General features: G+C 42.0%; 1 protein-coding gene across 2 annotated transcripts in view; it reads right to left on the bottom strand.

Annotated features, from left to right (window-relative positions):
- Positions 1–15032: 15032 nt before the first annotated feature.
- Positions 15033–27277, bottom strand: part of LOC115175367 (E3 ubiquitin-protein ligase MYLIP-A) — a 31126-nt gene continuing 18881 nt past the window's right edge. For both annotated transcript variants that reach the window (XM_029734592.1, XM_029734590.1), the window contains 4 exons: positions 21022–21219; positions 20274–20438; positions 18531–18939; positions 15033–17286 (listed from right to left, as the gene is read on the bottom strand). In XM_029734592.1, the coding sequence (XP_029590452.1) occupies positions 17065–17286; positions 18531–18939; positions 20274–20438; positions 21022–21219 (994 nt within the window). In that variant the 3' untranslated portion in view covers positions 15033–17064. The remainder of the gene's footprint in view (positions 17287–18530; positions 18940–20273; positions 20439–21021; positions 21220–27277) is intronic.

Genomic DNA, 27277 nt, shown 5'->3' with positions numbered 1-27277 from the left:
TTCCCCAGTCCCCCAGCCCCCTCCAGGCCGACCTCTGACCTGTTCTTCAGACTGCTTCTCTTGGGTCTGAACAGGACATCCGTAAAGACCAGTTTGAGGTCTGTGTCAACACGAGGCATGGTTCCTGAGTTATGGAGGATCATTGAGGAGGTTATTCTGAGGCAGAAGGCTGCTGTGTTTTTCGTAGGCACCAAGCCCCAGACCGCAACCTCCAAGAGTGGATTTATAGTGTATGGTGGCCCCCCTGGAATCTCCTTCTCCTTCTCTTTCCCCTTCACCCTCACTCTCCCCACTCCTTTGTTGTTCTCCCTTTCACCTCCCTCTCTCGCTGTGGAGTGGGCAGAGCAGCTGTGGCAGCCGCAGACGTTGCTTGTCCGGGCAGATTAAGCACACACATCTTGTAAACATACACTACCGGTCAAAAGTTTTAGAACACCTACTCATTCAAATGTTTTTCTTTATTTGTACTATTTTCTACATTGTAGAATAATAGTGAAGACATCAAAACTATGAAATAACACATATGGAATCATGTAGTAACCAAAAAAGTGTTAAACAAATCAAAATATATTTTATATTTGAGATTCTTCAAAGTAGCCACCCTTTGTCTTGATGACAGCGTTGCACACTCTTGGCATTCTCGCAACCAGCTTCACCTGGAATGCTTTTACAACAGTCTTGAAGGACTTCCCAAATATCCTGAGCAGTTGTTGGCTGCTTTTCCTTCACTCTGTGGTCCAACTCATCCCAAACATCTCAATTTGGTTGAGGTCAGGGGATTGTGGAGGCCAGGTCATCTGATGCAGCACTCCATCACTCTCCTTCTTGGTAAAATAGCCCTTACACAGCCTGGAGGTGTGTTGGGTCATTGTCCTGTTGAAAAACAAAGGATAGTCCCACTAAGCCCAAACCAGATGGGATGGTGTATTGCTGCAGAATGATGTGGTAACTATGCTGGTTATGTGTGCCTTGAATTCTAAATAAATCACAGACAGTGTCACCAGCAAAGCACCCCCACACCATCACACTTCCTCCTCCATGCTTTACGGTGGGAAATACACATGCGGAGATCATCCGGAAATCAATTCCACAAATTAACTTTTAAGAAGGCAAACCTGTTAATTGAAATGCATTCCCGGTGACTACCTCATGAAGCTGGTTGAGATAATGCCGAGAGTGTGCAAAGCTTTCATCAAGGCAAAGGGTGGCTATTTGAAGAATCTCAAATATTAAATATTTTTTGATTTGTTTAGCCCTTTTTTGGTTACTACATGATTCCATATGTGTTATTTCATAATATTGATGTCTTCACTGTTATTCTTCAATGTAGAAAATAGTAAAAAATAAAGAAAAACCCTTGAATAAGTAGGTGTTCTAAAACTTTGGACCGGCAGTGTACACACACACACAAACACACACACACACACACACACACACAAACACACACACACACACACACACACACACACACACACACACACACACACACACACACGCACACACACACACGCACACACACACACGCACACACACACACGCACACACACACACACACATACACACACACACACACACACACACACACACATACCCAAGACCTTTCTTCTGAGGTCTTGGCTGATTTCTTTTGATTTTCAGACTCACACTGCAATGGGGCTCAGTAGAATATAGTAGAATATAGTCCAGTAGAATATAGTCCAGTAGAGTATAGTCCAATAGAGTATAGTCCAGTAGAATATAGTCCAGTATAGTCCAGTAGAATATAGTCCAGTAGAATATAGTCCAGTAGAGTATAGTCCAGTAGAGTATAGTCCAGTATAGTATAGTCCAGTAGAGTACAGTCCAGTATAGTCCAGTAGAATATAGTCCAGTAGAGTATAGTCCAGTAGAGTATAGTCCAGTATAGTATAGTCCAGTAGAGTATAGTCCAGTATAGTCCAGTAGAATATAGTCCAGTATAGTATAGTCCAGTAGAATATAGTCCAGTATAGTCCAGTAGAATATAGTCCAGTAGAGTATAGTCCAGTAGAGTATAGTCCAGTATAGTATAGTCCAGTATAGTCCAGTAGAATATAGTCCAGTAGAGTATAGTCCAGTAGAGTATAGTCCAGTATAGTATAGTCCAGTATAGTCCAGTAGAGTATAGTCCAGTAGAGTATAGTCCAGTATAGTATAGTCCAGTATAGTACAGTCCAGTATAGTTCAGTATAGTACAGTCCAGTATAGTCCAGTAGAGTATAGTCCAGTGGAGTATAGTCCAGTATAGTATAGTCCAGTATAGTCCAGTAGAGTATAGTCCAGTATAGTACAGTCCAGTATAGTACAGTAGAGTATAGTCCAGTAGAGTATAGTACAGTCCAATATAGTACACTAGAGTATAGTCCAGTAGAGTATAGTACATTATAGTCCAGTAGAGTATAGTCCAGTATAGTCCAGTCCAGTATAGTCCAGTAGAGTGTAGTCCAGTAGAGTATAGTCCAGTATAGTATAGTCCAGTAGAGTCCAGTATAGTATAGTCCAGTATAGTCCCTTATAGTATAGTCCAGTATAGTCCAGTATAGTATAGTCCGGTATAGTCCAGTGTAGTCCAGTAAAGTATAGTCCAGTAGAGTATAGTCCTGTATAGTATAGTCCGGTATAGTCCAGTGTAGTCCAGTATAGTATAGTCCAGTAGAGTATAGTCCAGTATAGTATAGTCCAGTAGAGTGTAGTCCAGTAGAGTATAGTCCAGTATAGTCCAGTAGAGTAGAGTCCAGTAGAGACAGAGAGAGAGAGAGAGAGAGAGAGAGAGAGAGAGAGAGAGAGAGAGAGAGAGAGAGAGAGAGAGACAGAGAAGGGGGAGATAAAGAGAAAGAGAGAGAGAGAGAGAGAGAGAGAAAAGGAAAGAGCGAGAGAGCAAGAGAGAGTGAAAGGGAGATATAATTGAGGAGAGAAGAATAGATAAGTAGAGTCTGGTTCTCAATTGGTACAGCATGGCGCTTGCAACACCAGAGTTGTGCGTTTGATTCCCACGGAGGAACAGTGCTAAAATATATGCACATTTCACAACGTGTTCATTACTTTCAAATGAACCATGTCTGGAATGAGACATGGCAGATAGGAATGGTGAAACACCACAAGGATCTCCCCTTACATTCTACAACACACAAATTGTACTTGAGAACAAACTCGCTATGGCCAGAAGGGGTCACAATAGCTAAGGAAATACAGCCGTATGCCCTGTGTTTTGGTACAGTGACAGCCTTATGCCCTGTGTTTTGGTACAGGTACAGCCTTATGCACTGTGTTTTGGTACAGTGACAGCCTTATGCCCTGTGTTTTGGTACAGTGACAGCCTTATGCCCTGTGTTTTGGTACAGGTACAGCCTTATGCACTGTGTTTTGGTACAGTGACAGCCTTATGCCCTGTGTTTTGGTACAGGTACAGCCTTATGCCCTGTGTTTTGGTACAGGTACAGCCTTATGCCCTGTGTTTTGGTACAGTGACAGCCTTATGCCCTGTGTTTTGGTACAGGTACAGCCTTATGCCCTGTGTTTTGGTACAGTGACAGCCTTATGCACTGTGTTTTGGTACAGGTGCAGCCTTATGCCTTGTGTTTTGGACAGTGACAGCCTTATGCCCTGTGTTTTGGTACAGTGCCAGCCTTATGCACTGTGTTTTGGTACAGTGACAGCCTTATGCCCTGTGTTTTGGTACAGTGACAGCCTTATGCCCTGTGTTTTGGTACAGTGACAGCCTTATGCACTGTGTTTTGGTACAGGTACAGCCTTATGCCCTGTGTTTTGGCACAGGTACAGCCTTATGCCCTGTGTTTTGGTACAGCGGGCTACTGAACTTTGTGATATGGCTTAGTAACATTCCAAGTACATTTTTAATATTCAAAATCCATCTATCTAGTTACCCATCTAGTTACCTGTGATAACCTCACAGCGATAACGGTGATAACTGGGATAATCTCACAGCAATAACTGGGATAACTGAGATAACCTCATAGTGATAGCTGTGATAACTGGGATAACCTCATAGCGATAGCTGTGATAACTGGGATAATCTCACAGTGATAGCTGTGATAACTGTGATAACCTCACAGCGATAGCTGTGATAACGTAAAGCATATACAGTGCTGTGAAAAAGTATTTGCCCCCTTTTCTCTATTTTTGCATATTTTTGATACTGAATGTTATCAGATGCATGCTCTTCAACCGATCGCTGCCCGCACCTGCCCGCCCGTCTAGCATCACTACTCTGGATGGTTCTGACTTAGAATATGTGGACAGCTACAAATACCTAGGTGTCTGGTTAGACTGTAAGCTCTCCTTCCAGACTCACATTAAGCAACTCCAAACCAAAATTAAATCTAGAGTCAGCTTCCTATTTCGCAACAAAGCATCCTTCACTCATGCTGCCAAACATACCCTTGTAAAACTGACCATCCTACCGATCCTCGACTTTGGTGATGTCATTTACAAAATAGCCTCCAACACTCTACTCAGCAAATTGCATGTAGTCTATCACAGTGCCATCCGTTTTGTCAGCAAAGCCCCATATATACTACCCACCATTGCGACCTGTATGCTCTCGTTTGCTGGCCCTCACTTCATACTTGTCGCCAAACCCACTGGCTCCAGGTCATCTATAAGTCTTTGCTAGGTAAAGCCCCGCCTTATCTCAGCTCACTGGTCACCATAGCAGCACCCACCCGCAGCACGCGCTCCAGCAGGTATATTTCACTGGTCACCCCCAAAGCCAACTCCTGCTTTGGCCGCCTTTCCTTCCAGTTCTCTGCTGCCAGTGACTGGAATCAATTGCAAAAATCACTGAAGCTGGAGACATATCTCCCTCACTAACTTTAAGCACCAGCTGTCAGAGCAGCTGACCGATCATTGCACCTGTACATAGCCCATCTGTAAATAGCCCACCCAACTACCCCATACTGTTATTTTTTGTTGTTGCTCTTTTGCACCCCAGTATATCTACTTGCACATTCACCTTCTGCACATCTATCACTCCATTGTTTAATTGCTAAATTGTAATTATGGCCTATTTATTGCCTTACCTCCCTAATCTTACTACATTTGCACACACTGTACATAGACTTTTCTATTGTGTTATTGACTGTACATTTGTTTATCCCATGTGTAACTCTGTGATGTTTGTGTCGCACTGCTTTGCTTTATCTTGGCCAGGTCGCAGTTGTAAATGAGAACTTGTTCTCAACTGGCCTACCTGGTTAAAGAAAGGTTACATTAAAAAATAAATAAAAAGATATTCAACCAAAACCTAACATTAGCTAAAAGGAACCTGAGTTTACAAATAACACAATAATGACATACTTAATTATTGTGTTAATCAGTATCTAAAATATTCCAAAGCTGAGAAAATGTTAAAGGGACAAATACTTTTTCCCAGCACCGTATAGCCAACTCATCTTTGACCCCATGTACAGTATAACCCTCTTACTGTGCCTTATCAGGAGACAGAGACACAGCAACACGCTGCCTTGCATTGATAAGTTAGCAAGATAAGCCAGTCTTATGCAATATTCAATTAGAGGTGGAGCAGTTTGTGTTACAGAATGTCCACCATAAGAACCTGTGTCAGCATGTCGGAGCTGAAGATGAGGCTTCAGGTCTGCCTCTGTGTCTACTGTGTAATACATTGTTAGATTTTATGACACTGGAGAGATAGATAGATGCTGCCTGTAGGTGAAAGTTCATGTGGGGGTCACCATCACTGCATGTATGGAGGGAGGGTGACCCCAATAAAACTCTGTGTTACCCACTTTTTCATGACAGGGCTCACCTACCTATTACATTAAAGTATGTTTTCACATCAGGGTTTACCTATCTAGTTACCTGTTTTTATATTAGGGTTTACACATCTAGTTACCTGTTTTTATATTCGGGTTTACACATCTAGTTACCTGTTTTAATATTCGGGTTTACACATCTAGTTACCTGTTTTAACATTAGGGTTTACACATCTAGTTACCTGTTTTTATATTAGGGTTTACACATCTAGTTACCTGTTTTTATATTAGGGTTTACACATCTAGTTACCTGTTTTAATATTAGGGTTTACACATCTAGTTACCTGTTTTTATATTAGGGTTTACACATCTAGTTACCTGTTTTAATATTCGGGTTTACACATCTAGTTACCTGTTTTAATATTCGGGTTCACACATCTAGTTACCTGTTTTAATATTAGGGTTTACACATCTAGTTACCTGTTTTTATATTAGGGTTTACACATCTAGTTACCTGTTTTTATATTAGGGTTTACACATCTAGTTACCTGTTTTAATATTCGGGTTTACACATCTAGTTACCTGTTTTAATATTCGGGTTTACACATCTAGTTACCTGTTTTTATATTAGGGTTTACACATCTAGTTACCTGTTTTTATATTAGGGTTTACACATCTAGTTACCTGTTTTTATATTAGGGTTTACACATCTAGTTACCTGTTTTAATATTAGGGTTTACACATCTAGTTACCTGTTTTTATATTAGGGTTTACACATCTAGTTACCTGTTTTTATATTAGGGTTTACACATCTAGTTACCTGTTTTTATATTAGGGTTTACACATCTAGTTACCTGTTTTTATATTAGGGTTTACACATCTAGTTACCTGTTTTAATATTCGGGTTTACACATCTAGTTACCTGTTTTAATATTCGGGTTTACACATCTAGTTACCTGTTTTTATATTAGGGTTTACACATCTAGTTACCTGTTTTTATATTAGGGTTTACACATCTAGTTACCTGTTTTAATATTCGGGTTTACACATCTAGTTACCTGTTTTTATATTAGGGTTTACACATCTAGTTACCTGTTTTTATATTAGGGTTTACACATCTAGTTACCGGTTTTATATTCGGGTTTACACATCTAGTTACCTGTTATTGTTTTCGGGGGGCACCCATCTAGTTACCTGTCTTTGCATTAGGGTTTACCCATCTAGTTACCTGTCTTTGCATTAGGGTTTACCCATCTAGTTACCTGTCTTTGCATTAGGGTTTACCCATCTAGTTACCTGTCTTTGCATTAGGGTTTACCCATCTAGTTACCTGTCTTTGCATTAGGGTTTACCCATCTAGTTACCTGTCTTTGCATTAGGGTTTACCCATCTAGTTTCCTGTCTTTGCATTAGGGTTTACCCATCTAGTTACCTGTCTTTGCATTAGGGTTTACCCATCTAGTTACCTGTCTTTGCATTAGGGTTTACCCATCTAGTTTCCTGTCTTTGCATTAGGGTTTACCCATCTAGTTAGCTGTCTTTGCATTAGGGTTTACCCATCTAGTTTCCTGTCTTTGCATTAGGGTTTACCCATCTAGTTTCCTGTCTTTGCATTAGGGTTTACCCATCTAGTTACCTGTCTTTGCATTAGGGTTTACCCACTGTTTCTTTGCCACTTTATTCCTGTGTATCACTGCAATAAATAGAAAATAAGTATGTTGTGACTTTACTTTCATTAATCTGATGACTGTTATTTATTTCTTCCATGTTTCATTGTTACCCTGATTTAAATGAATCATGTAACAATTAACTCATTAGGATTTGGGGCACCACGGATGGAGTTGTTTAATGAGTTACCATCTCCCGAATTAATCTCTAGAAGATATGTAAATGATATATCAATAACAGTCACTTATTAATCATTCTTGGATCCGCAAAAACCCCAGCCTTACCGATCATTCTGTATCACACAAATTGGTTTAATTGTTCATTTACTAACTAACTAAATATTAACACAGAGTAACATACAGACTTACATGAGACAAAGGTCCCTAGTGGAATGTCAAGATATGATTGTCTTTGGAGACAAAGGGTGTAATGGAAATTATATGATTAAAGGTTTGACTAAATTATTTCACTCAGAAACCATATAACCTGTTGAAATGTATTAGATATTATAAGGCTATAATAAGGTGTTAAAGACTATAATCCAATGCTGTGTGTGGGTAGATTTTTAAGACTAGGACACTGTTACTACTTCAAAATGAACAGGGCAGAGTTGATAAGACGACCTTGGGAAAGGAACAGGAGAAGAGGCCTCCCTAAGTTAGGGAGAGAAACAACGGCCTGGGAACGGCTTAGCTGGCAGGAGATTAGAAGACAGGTGGCAAGGTTTGATAATGAATGCACGTGTACTGTGGAAAAATACAACCGCCTAAAGCGGGGTGGAGTTCTCTACTGATGCGAGTTCATTTGGGGGTGTGTGTGTTAATATAAAAGGCTTTGTACATTGTATGGATTTTAGAGCTCTCGTAAATAAACGTTCTGACCATTGTTAGCTGGGTCTCAGTCTGTTTCTTTCAACCGGAACCTTACACTTTCTGGTATACAAACTGAGTAGTTTAATTGAAGTTCGGTTTAAGAACATTGATAACTTAATTCACGTAACAAAGTGACATTCCTTTAGTTGATACTAAAGGATAAAAGAGAGAGTCTCCTTCTCTTGTAATTTATGACCGGGTGTGAACTGTCGACCTTCCAGCATCCCTCCCCCCTCCCCTCTCCACTCTGTGGGAGAGAGAGAGGCCTGGTTACTGTCACAATCCCACCAGTCTGATCTGACCCATTCTGATCCTCACAGGACAGTCATGACAAGTCATCTAGTCTACTTTACATAATGTACACTGTAAAAACCTGTAAGCATGTTGGAGAAGATGACACTGGAAAGATTGATAGATATATGGTACGTGAAAGTGCACTTAGCCAGTGCTGGTTGTGTGTGTGACTACTGGGGAGTGGGTCAGTGACAGACATCTTTACTAAAGCCAAGAGGTTGAGAATAGAATAGAACAGAACAGAATAGAACAGAACAGAGCAGAATAGAACAGACAAAACAGAATAGAACAGAGCAGAAGAGAACAGAACAGATGGTTTCTGAGTGCAGAACATTTTGTACACTTGGGTCTTTTATAAAGTCTTTCCCTCCAAACTCCATTCTCGTGTTAGAGAATGACACAGAGGAAAGACGTTACTGTGTCACTGACATGCAGTCATAGAAATGGCTATCTGCAAACTATGATTAAAAATAACATTAAAAGGGGAGGGAGATCATCATTTCTAATTTATAAAATCTCTAAAAGCTGTGCAGAACGCTCCCAGCTCTATGCATTACTACAACCCCAGAGACCAGGGTTCAAGCCTCGTGTTCAGCATTGTATACCTTTTCGTTTTTTTATCGCTTTGGTGCTATTTTCACAAGTATGTAGTAAGATTTCACAACTCTTAGTATTGAAATTGACTACTGTCAGTACAACACACACAATCACACAGTACCTTTTTCACAAAACTTAATCAGTGTTTCATCTAGAAATATCTTTCATGCAAAGTAATTGCCTTTCACAATGCAGTGCTCACAATACTTTTCATATGATTCTCTTCTCATTTGTTTAAATATATTTGACCATCACGTAATCCAAGTAGTTTATCTACTATGTATGAATTTTGTTTGTAACTATAAACATCTAAATTACATAATGACTACTCTTTATTGCTAATTTTTTTCATACAGTGTTAACCACAATTGACTACAGCTCAGCGTTCAACACCATAGTGCCCACAAAGCTGATCACTAAGCTAAGGACACTGGGACTAAACACCTCCCTCTGCAACTGGATCCTGGACTTCCTGACAGGCCGCCCCCAGGTGGCTGGGTAGGTAACAACACATCTGCAACGCTGATCCTCAACATGGGGGCCCCTCAGGGGTGCGTGCTTAGTCCCCTCCTGTACTCCCTGTTCACCCATGACTGTGTGCACGACTCCAACACCATCATTAAGTTTGCTGACGACACAACAGTGGTTGGTCTGATCACCGACAACGATGAGGCAGCCTATAGGGAGGAGGTCAGAGACCTGGCAGTGTGGTGCCAGGACAACAACCTCTCCCTCAATGTGAGCAAGACGAAGGAGATGATTGTGGACTACAGGAAAAGGAGGGCCAAACACGCCCCTATTCGCATCGACGGGGCTGTAGTGGAGTAGGTCGAGAGTTTCAAGTTCCTTGGAGTCCACATCACCAATTAACTATCATGGTCCAAACACACCAAGAAAGTCGTGAAGAGGGCATGACAACAGCTTTTCGGAGACTGAAAAGATTTGTCATGGGTCCCCAGATCCTCAAAGATTTCTACAGCTGCACAATCAAGAGCATCCTGACCGGTTGCATCACCGCCTGGTATGGCAACTACTCAGCATCCGAGCGTAAGGCGCTACAGAGGCCAATGCGTACGGCCCAGCACATCACTGGGGCCAAGCTTCCTGCCATCCTGGACCTATATACTAGGAGATGTCAGAGGAAGGCCCAAAAAATTGTCCAAGACTCTAGTCACCCAAGTCATAGACTGTTCTCTCTGCTACCGCACGGCAAGTGGTCCCAGAGCGCCAAGTCTAGGTCCAAAAGGCTCCTTACCAGCTTCTACCCCCAAGCCATAAGACTGCTGAACAATTAATCAAATGGCCACCTGGTCTACAGTACCTACATGTACAAATTACCTCAACTAACCCTTACCCCGCACATTGACTCGGTACCGGTACCCTCTGTATATAGCCTTGTTATTGTTATTTTATTGTATAACTTTTTTGTAAACTTTTTTTACACTAATACATTACATAATTTTTTACATTGGACAACTTTTTTATTTTTTATCGAACCTATATTTAACTAGGCAGGTCAGTTCAGAACAAATTCCTATTTACAATGACTTTACTTTATTTAGTAAATATGTTCTTAACTCTATTTTCTTATAACTGCATTGTTGGTTGTGGGCTTGTAAGTAAGCATTTCACGGTAAGATCTACACCTGTTGAATTCAGCGCATGTGACAAATAAAATTCGATTTGATTTGAAATGGTCACCATATAAACGGGGGTGTGTGAACACCTGCAATTTCTTTCAACATGGAGCAGATAGACAGCAAGGGAGAGGAATAAATCAAAGAGCTCCTGGACAAGGGGCCCCTCAGAGAGGTGGGCATGGGCCATGTCAAAGAGGTCAAAGAGGTGGGCAAGGGGCCCCTCAGAGAGGTGGGCATGGGCCCTGTCAAAGAGGTCAAAGAGGTGGGCATGGGCCCCATCAAAGAGGTGGACAAGGGGCCCATCAGAGAGGTGGGCATGGGCCCTGTCAAAGAGGTCAAAGAGGTGGGCAAGGGGCCCATCAGATAGGTGGCCATCAGAGAGAGAGAGGCAGACGGAAGGGAACTGTTGTGTCTAATGAAGTCCGTGCCATTGTCATTTACCATGTGGTAAACAGAGGCCTTACCATGGCAGAGGCTGACAGATTAGTTCACCCCAATCTGAAAAGATCAACTGTCAATTTGATCATGCGAACATTTCGCCAAGGAAACTGGTAAGTCTGCAGGATATGCATTATGCTTTCCCATTACATTGACACTAAATTACATATTGTAATGCATGTAAATTCACCAAACATTTTCCAGTATTCTTACAGTATGATCTATGGACAGTATACTCTGTTCTACCTCATTGGCCAACGAGCGACCGTCCATGTGCCTGGACAACGTGGGAGAAACATCTCCATGTGCGCAGCTATCTCTGAAGATGGTGTGGTAGGATGTAGGCCATTACTTGGATCCTACAATGCTCCACACCTCATTGTGTTTTTCAATTACATTGAACAGGCCTGTCAAGGTGAAGGGTTAATGTCATTGTGTGGAACAATGTCAGGTTCCACCCTGCAGAGGTGGTTCAGGCAGGGTTCTGGGCCCATCCCTGATTTGTGACCCTATACCTGCTCCCATACTCTCCTTACCTCAACCCTGTTGAGGATTTGTTTTCATCATGGAGGTGGAAGGTGTACGATCGCCATCCCCATGAGCGTGACACCCTCCTTCTGGCCATGGATGAGGCATGTGACGACATCAATGCAGACCAGTGTCAAGCTTGGATTCGCCATGCCTAAAGGTTTTTCCCGCAGTGCAGGAACAATGAGGACATTCACTGTGATGTGCATGAGAATTTATGGTGAAATGCTCAAGACAGGCTTGATGCACATTAACGTGTGCTAAACGTAGTGTTATTTTCATTTAATTTCTTTCATTTAATTTCTTCTATTTGATTAGACAGTACACCTATGTTGCAATTATATCTGAAAAATATATATATATTTTTGCAAGAATGATTGTAGAGGATGTCTTCATTGATCACACATTGGATAGATATTATGGAAATCATAGATTTTCTGTCCATTTTGTTGGGTAATGTAACTGTATTGCCTAATGTGAAAACTGTAATTTACAGTACAGTAGCATATTCCTTTCAGCACTTCTAAGGGCTGATTTGAAACACATATTCTCAGGTTGTTTCCTGCTTTGAATTCGATTCTTCTTCATGACAGCAACTCTTCTAGAACACCTTCCATAAGCAAGGTTCCACGGCTATCTACTATTATAGTACACACTGCACTGTACAGGCCATAGCATGTCCTTTCAGACGTAGACCAAGTATCTGTAAGTGAAAAGTAATGAAGTCTTTAATAAGTTGGCCAGAAAGACATGTATGTATGTATATTAAAGGAAAGAATGTTAGTTGTTCGCTTCATGTTTTTTAAAAGATTGTTCTCTTTCTGTAATGCCACTCTCTTTCTGAGAACAACAACTATACTCGTAGAAAAAAGGGTGTTAAACTAGAACCATAGAAGCTTGTCCCGATAGGGGAACCGTAAATGGTTCTAGGTAAAACCCTCTGCAAAATGTTTTACCTAGAATCTTTTGTAATTGGTTCTATCTAAAACCCTCTGTAAATGGTTCTACCTAGAACCCTCTGTACATGGTTCTACCTAGAATCCCCTGTAAATGGTTATACCTAGAACCCTCTGTAAATGGTTATACCTAGAACCCTCTGTAAATGGTTCTACCTAGAACCCTCTGTACATGGTTCTACCTAGAATCCCCTGTAAATGGTTATACCTAGAACCCTCTGTAAATGGTTATACCTAGAACCCTCTGTAAATGGTTCTACCTAGAACCCTCTGTACATGGTTCTACCTAGAATCCCCTGTAAATGGTTATACCTAGAACCCTCTGTAAATGGTTATACCTAGAACCCTCTGTAAATGGTTCTACCTAGAACCCTCTGTACATGGTTCTACCTAGAATCCCCTGTAAATGGTTATACCTAGAACCCTCTGTACATGGTTCTACCTAGAACCCTCTGTAAATGGTTATACCTAGAACCCTCTGTACATGGTTCTACCTAGAATCCCCTGTAAATGGTTATACCTAGAACCCTCTGTACATGGTTATACCTAGAACCCTCTGTACATGGTTCTACCTAGAATCCCCTGTACATGGTTCTACCTAGAATCCCCTGTAAATGGTTCCACCTAGAACCCTTTATTAAGGCGTCTACCTAGAACTCCTTTAATCTTCTAATCTAAGTGTTCTAAATGGAACTCTCATCAAGGGATAGAACCCTTTTATTTTTTGATACAAAATGTACGTTCTAAACTAAACACCTTTTCTAACTTAAACCCTGAGAGGACTTGAACTCACCAACTATCAAGGAGTTGCATGCAATTAAATATTACATTTACACTGAAACCTCCAGCTTCTTTGCATGGGCCTGTAAGTTAATAAACTACTGATGCCTAAGCCCTTGAAACCCATCTCTACCTAGCCATGAGAGTGTCTGAAGAGAACTTCGAGACTATAAACTTAACAGAGGTGAAACACATCTCTGCCTAGCCATGAGTGTCTGAAGAGAACTTTGAGACCATAAACTCAACAGAGGTGAAAGTTGGATGGATTATAAAAAGAATGACTACACATGGATTATTAGACTACCGGATCTGTAGTTTACTTCTCTCTCTCTGATAACCTCCCTCTTTCCTATCTCTCTCCTATTCTCTGTGTTAACCACACCCTAATATGTCATGTAGTACATGTTGCCACTCATTGTGTAAGCATACAGTATAGTGTTTTACTGCCAGTTATGTAATGAGGAATTTATGCAATCATATAGCATTTCACTTAAATACATTTTTGATTAGAATCTTGGACAAAATAAGCAATAATGTTTGTGTTTCTTCTATATTGTTTTAAAGACAGATTATAGTCTTATGCTGATATTAACACTTTTGTCATACATTATATTTCCATTGTCAGACATCGTACCCACAAGCTTGTTCTAGTTTCCCCATCCCCATTGTTCTGACACCACTAATACGTTTTGCCTGTATGCTTTTGACCACACTGTATGGCCACAGGGCAGCGACAGATGTGACTGTTGCTGCGTCACAGAGCAGAACACACTAGATCAGGGGTGGGCAACTCCAGTCCTCGACTGTTTGCTAAGGATGGAGGAAAAAGTGTGACACCAATCAGGCCCTTGAGGACTGGAATTGCCAGCCTCCTCGACTGCGTTCACCAACACAGACCAGAATTTTGGTATTTTGACCAAGTCAGATCAGCTCTGAAAAAAATACAGTGGGGAAAAAAAGTATTTAGTCAGCCACCAATTGTGCAAATAAATTCATTAAAAATCCTACAATGTGATTTTCTGGATTTTTTTCTTCTCATTTTGTCTGTCATAGTTGAAGTGTACCTATGATGAAAATTACAGGCCTCTCATCTTTTTAAGTGGGAGAACTTGCACAATTGGTGACTGACTAAATACTTTTTTGCCCCACTGTATTCATGAATCAAATGGGTATTTATTCATCCTTAATGGAATGGACCACTGAACAGCTGTAAATATTGCAGATTGTGCCTTTAAAGTCAGTCACCCCCACCACTCATTCAGGACCCTCCCTCTGTTCCAGCTGTCATCAGTGTCCTTGGAGTCTCTTTGACAGTATTGATGTTGCCAGACAGTGTGTTGTGTGCGTTTGTCAATATAGATAGTGGATCAATACTCTGCAACGTTCTATGGGGTCACCTTCCCTCGATCGCCAAACTGTTTTATCACAGTGAAGCAATAGCAAACAGAGACAACGCACTGTAATGTCTGTAATTTGACTATATGCATTCTGATAAAGAAATGATCAGTACATCAACAAACAAACTTTAATGACAGGCAACACCATCATTCATTTACTGAGATCTGATTAAAAGCATAGCAGGCATTACCTTTGACCTTATGAGTTTAGTAATCTTCAATCACAAAACACCCTGTCATTTAATCCCATATCTTTATCTGACCTGTCAGCTGTGAACTTCCCCACTGGCAGTAGTGAATGTGAGTGTTGCCAGGGTAACTTCAGATCAACACTGTCAAAGCCATGAATAAAATGGATTAACTAAAAAAATTAAAAACTCGGTCAGAAAAGTAATATTTAAAAAAAAAAAAACTTTATTAACACTTCTCATTCAAAGAAATAACATACAAAAAGATCCAAAGTAATTTCTTTCTACATTTACAGAGCATAGGTTTTTGCTTCAAAAAAACAGAAACAAATCCTACTTGTACAAAGTGAACAAAACCATCAATCCCCTGCAGTGACAATGTGCCAAATGGTTCCAGCAATAAAGAAAACATTCTTCATCATCTTTCAAAACAAAGAAAGTCTGTGCAAAGAACGCATACCAAAAACACAATGTGAGTCTCAAAATGGCACCCTATTCAGTGCACTACTTTTGACCAGAATCCTATGGGCCATGGCCAAAAGTAGTACACTATGTAAGGAATAGGGTGCCATTTGGGAGACAACCCATGTTGCTACATTAATAAGGCAAAACCCTACAGATAATTCACTTGGGAAGCTTCCTTGGTAAAGTGAGTGTAGATAGAAAGAAATATATATTCCACCCTAAAAATAAATAAAAAAGGCTTTTCAAAAAGCAGCTAGTATTGCACTGATAGACTAGTACCCTTTAGTAGTGAAATCATAAAGGAACTCACTAGTTGACTGCATAAAAACAGAAATACTGATCACAGAATACACAGTAGCGGCTGATCCCAGATCGGTTTGTGTTGTATAAATAACTCCTACGGTCTGGGTTAGTGCTGCAACATAAACACATCTGGGAGAAGGCTAGAAAAACAGCCTTAGCAATAAATAAAATCACAGATCACTTACTGAGTAAAAGAATACTTAGAACATGTTATTTTGGGGACCTGCATTTCTGCGGGTTCCTGTTCATATGGGATAAAATAATGAATGGCTGGAGCTCATGGAGTTCCGTTTGAAATCGGGTCTTTTTCCCTAAGGGAGGGTCATTCAACCATCTCTCTTTCCCTGTCAAAGTTCTGGTTTGGTTCCAGAACCCATCTACACATGAAGAGAATAATACTGGGCTTATTGTCAAGACTTACCCACAATGGCATCCCAAATGACATGCTATTCCCTATATAGTGCACTACTTTTGACCAGAGCCCAAAGTAGCGCACAACTTATAAGGAATAGCATGTCATTTGGGACACATTCCATCGCTAAATCAGAATGCTGTGCTAGGGTCAGGCTGCTTCCTACCCCTCAAATAACTTCACTTTGGCATGGAAACCTTAGGAACTACATGGAAAACAAACAACTAAACAGGAAACAAACAAAAAAATGAAACGCATATCACTCCATTAGAACCATATAAAATGAGATTCTCAAAGCTTAAAAGAAACGTTTAGAAATGCAAATGAAAGTTTAAAACTGAACGACTATCTACGTTGCCTACTAATCTCCTAGAACACAGAATGTCCTCGTATTGTACAAACACTGCAGGTTATGGGCCCAATAGATAATTCACATTCTGTAGACCAATATGGAGAAAAAAACAACACAATCAAAAACAGTGAACTAAATCAAAATAGCGCCACTAATTCAGATCAGATCAACTGATGAAATTAGATTAAAACTAAATAATACACAATAAACCTAAATCTAAAATGGAGGGGTGGTATTAAAAAAAATCCCAAGTCCATCATTGGTTTAAAAATAATCCATATCATTGACAGTGGGGAGTGGAGAAAATACCACCGTCAGGGAGAGTGGCAAGGAACTGGACTGGGGTGCTTCCCATATTGCACCCTATTCCCCATGTAGTACCAGGGAGCCATTTGGCACACAGCCTGGGAGTGGTGAAGTGGTTTTATGTCTCTGTGTGGTAGATGTTGTTGGAGTCGTGTTGGTTGTTGGTATTGCAGTAGTCCTTGGTGTGGCAGGTGTGTCCTAGACCACACATAGCTCTGTGGATGGGACCGGGGCTGTCGTCGCCACCGTGAGAGGTGGTGGTGAAGTTCAGAAGACTGGTGCAGGTGGGGAGGTAGACATGCTGCACGTGTTCCACCTCCGACCGACACACCGGACACGACTGGGGAGAGGACAAAGAGAGAATGTCAACATAAAAAAGTCACTTCATTTGAGGTACAGGACAGGTACAATACATTCTGTAGACAGAAAGCACATTAAGAGGTGGAGTTGTGCATGCAGATCCACAATGCTACAGAAAGCATGAACCACCACCAGCCCTGGGCTGCAGAATGGACCAGGTAGCCAACCAATCATATTTCAGACACCCAGAACACCGACCAACAATACTAACCAGTCTGTCACAGTGATGGAGCAGGGATAGTGGAAACACACTCCATTCTCATTTAGCCAGTCAATTGTATTGAAGTCACATAAAAGCCTGTTAGTTAACCAACAGGGACCTCCAGATCAAATTACCCACGATACACTCTGTTCAGACATATCAAGAAGATGGTTAATAGTGTTTTATAAGGGGGCGGCCATCTTGGAAAGTGAGTAATTTTTTTTGGGGGGGGGGGGAAATCTTCTGTTCTCTCCCTCTCCTCTCAATGTGTTTGGGCCTAGCCATCACATGACACGTTTCCTTGTGGATTTAATGGAATAGAGATTTGTTGGCATGCTGCCGGCAGCTTTAATCCACAGCCACTAATTCACCATCTGAGACGGCAGTTCAAGCAAAGTTGGGCACATTTAGGAGATTAGTGGGAGGGACAATCAGGTTAGCTGAACCCATGCATGAGCAAAACACTGGATCATTTTTTTTAAAGCCTTAAAAGTGATGAAAGTGACTCAGGAGAAAAGTCAAGTATTCTCCTGGAATCAGAGCGCTCTGCCACTCATGGTATTACACAGCTAGAACCACAGAGCGTGGACAACCACCACTAACACAGACTGTGGCTAGGTTCCAATACTCCCCAACAGCTTCCTTCCCAAGTGTTCTTTCCTACAATGGCACAAAGGACCGGATGGGTTTCTGTCCTACTGCTGTAGTGTATTAAGATCAAGCTGAAATACGGCCTCATGAAAGATGAGAAAGGGAAGACATTTAAACCTAGTGAGACAGCCGAGTATTCTGGGGGTTGACGGCAGTGGTGGCATCCAAATGTCTTGACCAATGGTCGACTTGACCAAAAACCATCAACAACTAAATGAATGTGCAGAGTTCAGTGTTTTCTGGAGTCCTTCTCTATCATTGACTGGTAGTAGCTTCTCAATGTAGCCAGGACCACCATGTAGGAATTAACATGTGTGTTGAGATCATTTTCAACCAATCACAAGTAGTCACTTCTATCTGGGTCTCTTTACCTGTAGTTGGTTGGCGCAGGTCTGGCAGCACACCATGTGTCCACAGGGGCAGAAGGCTGCGTCTATCTCCTCCACACAGCACAGCATACACAGCAGAGCTTCTCTGAGTTTCTCTAGTCTCTCCAGCAGCGCCCTGCTCTGCTGACAGCTCCCACAGTCCTCTCCCAGCCCCTCCTCCTGGCCACGCAGTGGACTGCGCCCCGATGGCGTCCTCTCGCCGCCCGCCACCATGATGCCGGCGTTGTAGAGCGTCCGGCGTGCGTAGTCGTAGACCTCCTTGGAGGTGCGTCGGATGTCGAAGACGTACTTCTTGCCCAGGTTGATGTTCTCGTTGAGAAAGAGAGACGCCAGGTGACCCTTGAAGTCACGGCTGTACTGCATCATCACCGCGCTGGTCACCGTGTCACACCTGGGAGGAGAGAGGGAGACATTACTAACCAGGAAGTCATGAGCATAAAGTCTCAATCTCATGCTGTGTTCATCTGTCAACTGAATGTTAGACATTATTTTCAAATCAATTGATTTCTCCATTGTCCACCATCTCTTTTGGTTCTGAACCTATACAAGGGTTGTGGCTAAATGGTGTACAGCTAAGGTAAAAATGTTGCATGTTTGAGTCTGGGAGAATTTTAGCATTCTGGCTAACCCAAACCCTTTTCCTAACATGCTATGTCCTGTAAGTTCTCCTAACCTGTTATGTAAGTTCTCCTAACCTACTAGAAAAAGTCCAATCTGTCCGTAGCTGTATACCATCTAGTCAACACCCTATAAAAGGGGGTTGATCATGTTCAACAGCAGAATAGGACTGTAGAAATCCTCTCCACTGACAGACACTGTTACTGCTGTTGGTTCTACAGAACAGGCACATCTGCACAAGCTGAGGAATAGGTGGTAAAAACCCCCACCCACACAATAGAGGGAGGTCATCTTTGGACCTTTGTGACTATTGTAAGACAATCTTTGCTATTGCACAATTGAAAACAGCTGACATCCATTTTTCCAGGAAGAAACACTTTTAGTTTCATTAATATCAACACTAAGACTGTCTCCATGTCCTGTACTGCCTATGGCTTTATCAAGATCAGGACATGTCAAAGCACGCTGTGAATCTGTAGATGGGGAGGCAGTTTGTTGATGACACTAAGGACCAAAGCACAGTCTCAGTTAATGTGTACAACTACAGATCAGGATGCATATTCAGGGAGCAGAACCGTGGTAAACAGAGCAGAACGTTGAGTCTTCAGAAACACCAACGTTTAAGAGAGAGAGAACGATACCTAACTGGACTAAAATGGGGAAGTGTAACGGTTGGCTGGTTGACCAGCCCCTAGGCAGTATAAAGTCACGCCAGACTGGTTCAGGAACTCTTCGTGGATTCAGAGGGATGTAGTCAGGTGAGTAAGTGACCACAGACCATGAAGAGGATGGTAGTGTAAACAAACATGTGGTCAACACATTAACATAACAGTGAAGCCCATGGGGGGGGGGGGGGGGGGGGGGTCAATGTGTCTATATACTATACTCAGAGGCTCTCATTTTAACTCTACCAAATAGTTTGCGGAGAAGTAAGTCCCTTAGGTTTTCATCATGGAACATTTGATCAACAACGCCTTCGATCAGTTGGTGATCCAATCTAACTCCACACATCCAGTATGATGACTATATGCAGAGTGTAGAATTGGACTGTATGTATTTGTGTTCTGGCTTCCCACAAGGTAACCCTCTCCACTCCTGTCCACTCACCTGTAGAAGGCGTGGGTCTCAGTGATGGCCCGGTACAGTCCGCTTGCTGCCCGGTTGCTGATCAGCTTGAATAGCAGAACCATACTGTCGCTGGTATCCTTGGTCACCGTCAGGTAAACACTCTTCCCTGACTGGGTGGCTGTTTGGATTATAGGATAGCTGATCCTAGAATGGATAAAGAAAAGCTGAATTTAGAAATGGTATTCTTTCAACTGAAATTCTGTAATATTACACCCTATTGCACAACAATAAAACAAATATATAATTAAAGTTTCATGATAACAATCTCAGATTTCCTGGAAGGTAAAGTTAGCGGGTCAGATGGACTTTACGCTTCAGAGATTTGGACGGTACAGTATTTACAGAGAGTAAAGGTACAGTATTTACGGAGAGTAAAGGTACAGTATTTACAGAGAGTAAAGGTACAGTATTTACAGAGAGTATTTACAGAGAGTAAAGGTACAGTATTTACAGAGAGTAAAGGTACAGTATTTACAGAGAGTAAAGGTACAGTATTTACAGAGAGTAAAGGTACAGTATTTACAGAGAGTAAAGGTACAGTATTTACAGAGAGTAAAGGTACAGTATTTCTAGGAGGCAATCAACTATGTACAGTAGATTGTGTATTGTGCACTATGCAACCCACATGCCAAGCTCTCTGGTGACATTGTTTTGGAAGATATGTCAGTGTTCTGACTGCACAAGAGATGGAGCAGTTGGTTAAGTATGGTGAAGACCCTTCATTTACCTGTTGACCAGGCTGAAGTCCTCTTTACAGACAGCGATACCTTCAGCGCCTACCCCTATGGCCAGCCTCTGTCCCTCTGCGTCCCTGGCCCAGTGCCACTCCACCCCATAGTGCTCCAGGCTGGACACCAGCTGCAGGGCCTGGTATTCCACTGACCCCGGGCTCTGACCCTCCAACGCCTTGTGCTTAGAGATGATACTGTGGCGAGAGAGAGAGAGAGAGAGAGAGAGAGAGAGAGAGAGAGAGAGAGAGAGAGAGAGGGAGATGGCAGCGTTACTAATGGTTCAGATGCAGAGCCTCATTGCTTCAAAGGGCTCACACAAAAGAGCCACTGTGCTTCAAATAGTTAATGTTCTGCATTCATTTCCTGGGAGGGCTGTGAGAAAACAGTAGAGAAACATCTTCACACAACTGAGAAACGTGACAGACTGCTGGTAATGAAGTCATGAACATCACTACCCATGGCCATCTAGAAGACATGAAGGGTCCTAACACCAGCCATACAGTCAGTCCAGCAGCCAGTATGAGGTTTAACCTGTTGGGGCTAGGGGGCAGTATTTGCACGGCCGGACAAAAAAAACGTACCCGATTTAAACTGGTTACTACTCTTGCCCAGAAATGAGAATATGCATGTAATTAGTAGATTTGGATAGAGAACACTCTAAAGTTTCTAAAACTGTTTGAATGGTGTCTGAGTATAACAGAGCTCATATGGCAGGCCAAAACCTGAGAAGATTCCATACAGGAAGTGCCCTGTCTGACAATTTGTTGTCCTTCTGTTGCATCTCTATCAAAAATACAGCATCTGTGCTGTAACGTGACACTTTCTAAGGCTTCCATTGGCTCTCTAAAGCCGCCAGAAAGTGGAATGGGGTGTCTGCTGTCTCTGGGCAAAGAACAGCAGCAGAGTTTGTAAGTGGTCAGCCTGGGGACAGTGAGACAGATGCGCGTTCATGAGACTACTCCATTTTTTTTATTTCAGCCTTTGAATGAATACAATGTTGCCCGGTTGGAATATTATCGCTATGAGAAAAATCGCATAAAAATTGATTTTAAACAGCGTTTGACATGCTTCTAAGTACGGTAATGGAATATTTTGAATTATTTTGTCACGAAATGCGCTCGCGCGTTACCCTTCGGATAGTGACCTGAACGCACAAAGAAAACGGAGGTATTTGGATATAACTATGGATTATTTGGAACCAAAACAACATTTGTTGTTGAAGTAGAAGTCCTGGGAGTGCATTCTGACGAAGAACAGCAAAGGTAATCCAATTTTTCTAATAGTAATTCTGAGTTTAGTGAACCCCAAACTTGGTGGGTGTCAAAATAGCTAGCCGTGATGGCCGAGCTATGTACTCAGAATATTGCAAAATGCGCTTTCGCCGAAAAGCTATTTTAAAATCTGACATAGCGTTTGCATAAAGGAGTTCTGTATCTATAATTCTTAAAATAATTGTTATGTATTTTGTCAACGTTTATCATGAGTAATTTAGTAAATTCACCGGAAGTTTTCGGTGGGTATGCTAGTTCTGAACATCACATGCTAATGTAAAAAGCTGTTTTTTTATATAAATATGAACTTGATTGAACAAAACATGCATGTATTGTATAACATAATGTCTTAGGAGTGTCATCTGATGAAGATCATCAAAGGTTAGTGCTGCATTTAGCTGTGGTTTTGGTTTTTGTGACATATATGCTTGCTTTGAAAATGGCTGTGTGAATATTTTTGGCAGGGTACTCTCCTGACATAATCTAATGTTTTGCTTTCGCTGTAAAGCCTTTTTGAAATCGGACAATGTGGTTAGATTAACGAGAGTCTTGTCTTTAAAATGGTGTAAAATAGTCATATGTTTGAGAAATTGAAGTTCTAGCATTTTTTAGGTATTTGTATTTCGCGCCACGCGATTCCACTGGCTGTTGACTAGGGTGGGACGCAAACGCCCCACCTAGCCCATAGAAGTTAAAGCACTTCTACATGAATCACTCAATGGCCACAGTCAGTATGTCAGCTGCACCACAAGGCAAGCACCAAGGTCCCAGATACTACAGACAGCACCAAGGTCCCAGATACTACAGACGGCAGACTGAAGCACCAAGGTCCCAGATACTACAGACGGCAGACTGAAGCACCAAGGTCCCAGATACTACAGACGGCAGACTGAAGCACCAAGGTCCCAGATACTACAGACGGCAGACTGAAGCACCAAGGTCCCAGATACTACAGACAGCAGACTGAAGCACCAAGGTCCCAGATACTAGACAGCAGACTGAAGCACCAAGGTCCCAGATACTAGACAGCAGACTGAAGCACCAAGGTCCCAGATACTAGACGGCAGACTGAAGGGAAAATATCTTCATAAGAATTCCATCATATCTTTATGAATCCTATTACCCCGGGAGGGAGGGAACTCATATTTACATAGTTCTACAGAGACCTCATGTGATGGGGATTGAGATTATAGAGGGAGGGAGGAAGGGTCCTTCCTGAGCTGTCAGTCTGTCACCCAGAGAGCAGATTTTATAATATAATCCCATCATCCCCTTATCTGAGCAAAAATAATAAGGGAATCAATTACTATAATGTAATGTGAGCCTCTGTCCTGTCCTGCTAGCAATCCTCTCATCACTATGTGTGCAGTGTGAATTCAAGTGTATGAACTGAGCTATTATTGCCCTAGCATTACTCATGGACCGAACCTCGACCCCTGCTCAGTTCCATACGGACCGAACCTCGAACCCTCCTCAGTTCCATACGGACCGAACCTCGACCCCTCCTCAGTTCCATACGGACCGAACCTCGACCCCTCCTCAGTTCCATGCGAACCTCGACCCCTCCTCAGTTCCATACGAACCTCGACCCCTCCTCAGTTCCATACGAACCTCGACCCCTCCTCAGTTCCATACGAACCTCGACCCCTCCTCAGTTCCATACGAACCTCGACCCCTCCTCAGTTCCATACGAACCTCGACCCCTCCTCAGTTCCATACGAACCTCGACCCCTCCTCAGTTCCATACGAACCTCTACTTCCTCAGTTCCATACGAACCTCTACTTCCTCAGTTCCATACGAACCTCTACTTCCTCAGTTCCATACGAACCTCGACTTCCTCACGAACATTACTCATACAGCTATACGGGGGTACTGATGTCGACTCCCAACAACTGTTTCTGTCTATGGAATGCATCACCAATACATTTCCTCTTACAGACAGCTTTGCTGTTCGGAAACTTTCACAACACTGATAATATTTCCCTGCTGTAATTTCTTTACTATGGTAAAATGATCTGTATGTATGCATTTTATTATTGTTGTTGGCTCAAAGCCATTTGAAAGTGGTTTACAAACTTAATTTGAGCGCAACTGTAAATGGTATCACAAAATTAGTTAAACACAGTACAGACATTGGTTAAGTCTTCCTCCAAAGACATACGCTTGATTATGAGGGGCGAGAACATCTAGAACATTACCCATAGTGCAATAGAAGTATGCTATCGGCAATTACTCAAAACAACAGGGCTGACAGAAATCACCAAATGGGCTACTACAATTGACAATACATTAACAAGACAGCTTCATGTCAATATTAGCCTGATTAGAGCCAGTCCATTGGCATTTACATTTTCCCTCCAATTACGATGTCAGGAGGACCCTAGTTTGTGTGTGCTTGTCTTGCATGTGTATCCTAGTGTGTGTCCTAGAGTGTGTGTAAACACAGCGATAGATCGGTCCTCTGACCTAGTATGAACAGTCCCTAGTTTAGCTTGGCCTCCACCCAAACTGTCGGTCTTCTCAAACTGTTGACTTAACCAGTCAACGAGCTGCTGGGCTACGCTCTAATCGCTGGCTTGGTTCTCCCAACCATGTTATTGTTATTGTAGAGACAGAGAGAGAGACAGACAGACAGACAAGAGACAGTTGTGGGCTTTGTGTGTTGGAGGTGGAAAACAATTTCCAGGTTGGGTTTCACAGAAAATATTAATAAGTCAATGTTTAACACCTAGTTATAATCCTTGTTTATCTGGCTGTATAAAAGAAAATGGGTCAAGTCAGATCAAATACAGTTGAAGCCGGAAGTTTACATATGCCTTAGCCAAATACATTTAAACTCAGTTTTTCACATTCCTGACATTTAATCCTAGTAAAAAATTCCCTGTCTTAGGTTAGTTAGGATCATCACTTTTAAGAATGTGAAATGTCAGAATAATAGTAGAGAGAATGATTTATTTCAGCTTTTATTTCTTTCATCACATTCCCAGTGGGTCAGAAGTTTACATACACTCAATTAGTATTTGGTAGTATTGCCTTTAAATTGTTTAACTTGGGTCAAACATTTCAGGTAGCCTTCCACAAGCTTCCCACAATAAGTTGGGTGAATTGTGGCCCATTCCTCCTGACAGAGCTGGTGTAACCGAGTAAGGTTTGTTGGCCTCCTTGGTCGCACAAGCTTTTTCAGTTCTGCCCACAAATTTTCTATAGGATTGAGGACAGGGCTTTGTGATGGCCACTCCAATACCATGACTTTGTTGTACTTAAGCCATTTTGCCACAACTTTGGAAGTATGCTTGGGGTCATTGTCCATTTGGAAGACTCATTTGTGACCAGGGTTTAACTTCCTGACTGATGTCTTGAGATGTTACTTCAATATATCCACATAATTTGAATTCCTCATGATGCCATCTATTTTGTGAAGTGCACCAGTCCCTCCTGAAGCAAAGCTCCCCACAACATGATGCTGCCCCGTGCTTCATGGTTGGGATGGTGTTCTTCGGCTTTTTCCTCCAAACATAGCGATGGTCATTATGGCCAAACCGTTCTATTTTATCAGACCAGAGGACATTTCTCCAAAAAGTACAATCTTTGTCCCCATGTGCAATTGCAAACCGTAGTCTGGCTTTTTTATGGCGGTTTTGGAGCACTGGCTTCTTCTTTGCTGAGCTGCCTTTCAGGTTATGTTGATATAGGACTCGTTTCACTGTGGATATAGATACTTTTGTACCCGTTTCCTCCAGCATCTTCACAAGGTCCTTCGCTGTTGTTCTGGGATTGATTTCCACATTTCGCACCAAAGTACGTTCATCTCTAGGAGACAGAACACGTCTCCTTCCTGAGCGGTATGATAGCTGCGTGGTCCCCTGGTTTTTATACTTGCGTACTATTGTTTGTACAGATGAACGTGGTACCTTCAGGCATTTGGAAATTGCTCCCAAGGATAAACCAGACTTGTAGAGGTCTACATTTTTTTTCTGAGGTCTTGGCTGATTTCTTTTGATTTTCCCATGATGTCAAGCAAAGAGGCACTGAGTTTGAAGGCAGGCCTTGAAATACATCCACAGGTACACCTCCAATTGACTCAAATGATGTCAATTAACCTTTGGGAAAGCTTCTAAAGCCATGACATAATTTTCGGGAATTTTCCAAGCTGTTTAAAGGCACAGTAAACTTCGAGTATGTCAATTTATGACCCACTGGAATTGTGATACAGTGAAATAATCTGTCTGTAAACAATTGTTGGAAAAATTAATTGTGTCATGCACAAAGTAGATGTCTTAACCGACTTGCCAAAACTATAGTTTGTTAACAAGACATTTGTGGTGTGGTTGAAAACCGAGTTTTAATGACTCCAAACTAAGTGTATGTAAACTTCCGACTTCACCTGTACCATTCCCTTTCAAGTGTTGATTTGTATGATTTACAGTCTTTTCACAATGCGAGAACTCAATGACCCTGCTTGCTTTGGTGAAATTCCGTCAGGTGTTCAGTTCCATGCCTGAACAGGTTTGGTCCTTGAGAGAGAAAAATAAGTGGCTACATGGTAGAAACATGGGGAAGAGAGGGGTGTGTCTCTCTAGAGGGGACCTTGTGAGCATGTGTAGTATGCTCCAAAATGGCACCTTATTACCCATCTAGTGCACTACTTTTGACCAGAGCCTATGGGGAAATAGGGTGCCATTTCCTTTCCATCTGTTGTTGCTCATCTCATGTTGGGTGACATCACGTGGGACCAGCTGTTGTTGGAATTGCAAACCAACCTCGGTTCCATGGTAGGAACATGTTTTCTTTCTGTACAGCGAACCTCGTGACCATGTCTTTTATTCTAGTTTCCTCTTAGTCTGGATTTTGCGCATGGCGACTGACACGTGGGCATGAGTTTCGAACTTTGTTCCAATTGCAAAGCAAACAATTTCTGGGGACTTCCAAACTCTGCTGCAGTCTGCAATGTCAGTGTAACTGATATCAGGTTCCCATGGG

Source organism: Salmo trutta, chromosome 36 (genome assembly GCF_901001165.1).
Source record: "Salmo trutta chromosome 36, fSalTru1.1, whole genome shotgun sequence".
NCBI classification, from domain to species: Eukaryota; Metazoa; Chordata; class Actinopteri; order Salmoniformes; family Salmonidae; genus Salmo; species Salmo trutta.
Note: the sequence above shows the minus strand (reverse complement) of the source record. Positions and strands in the feature narration are given on the sequence as shown.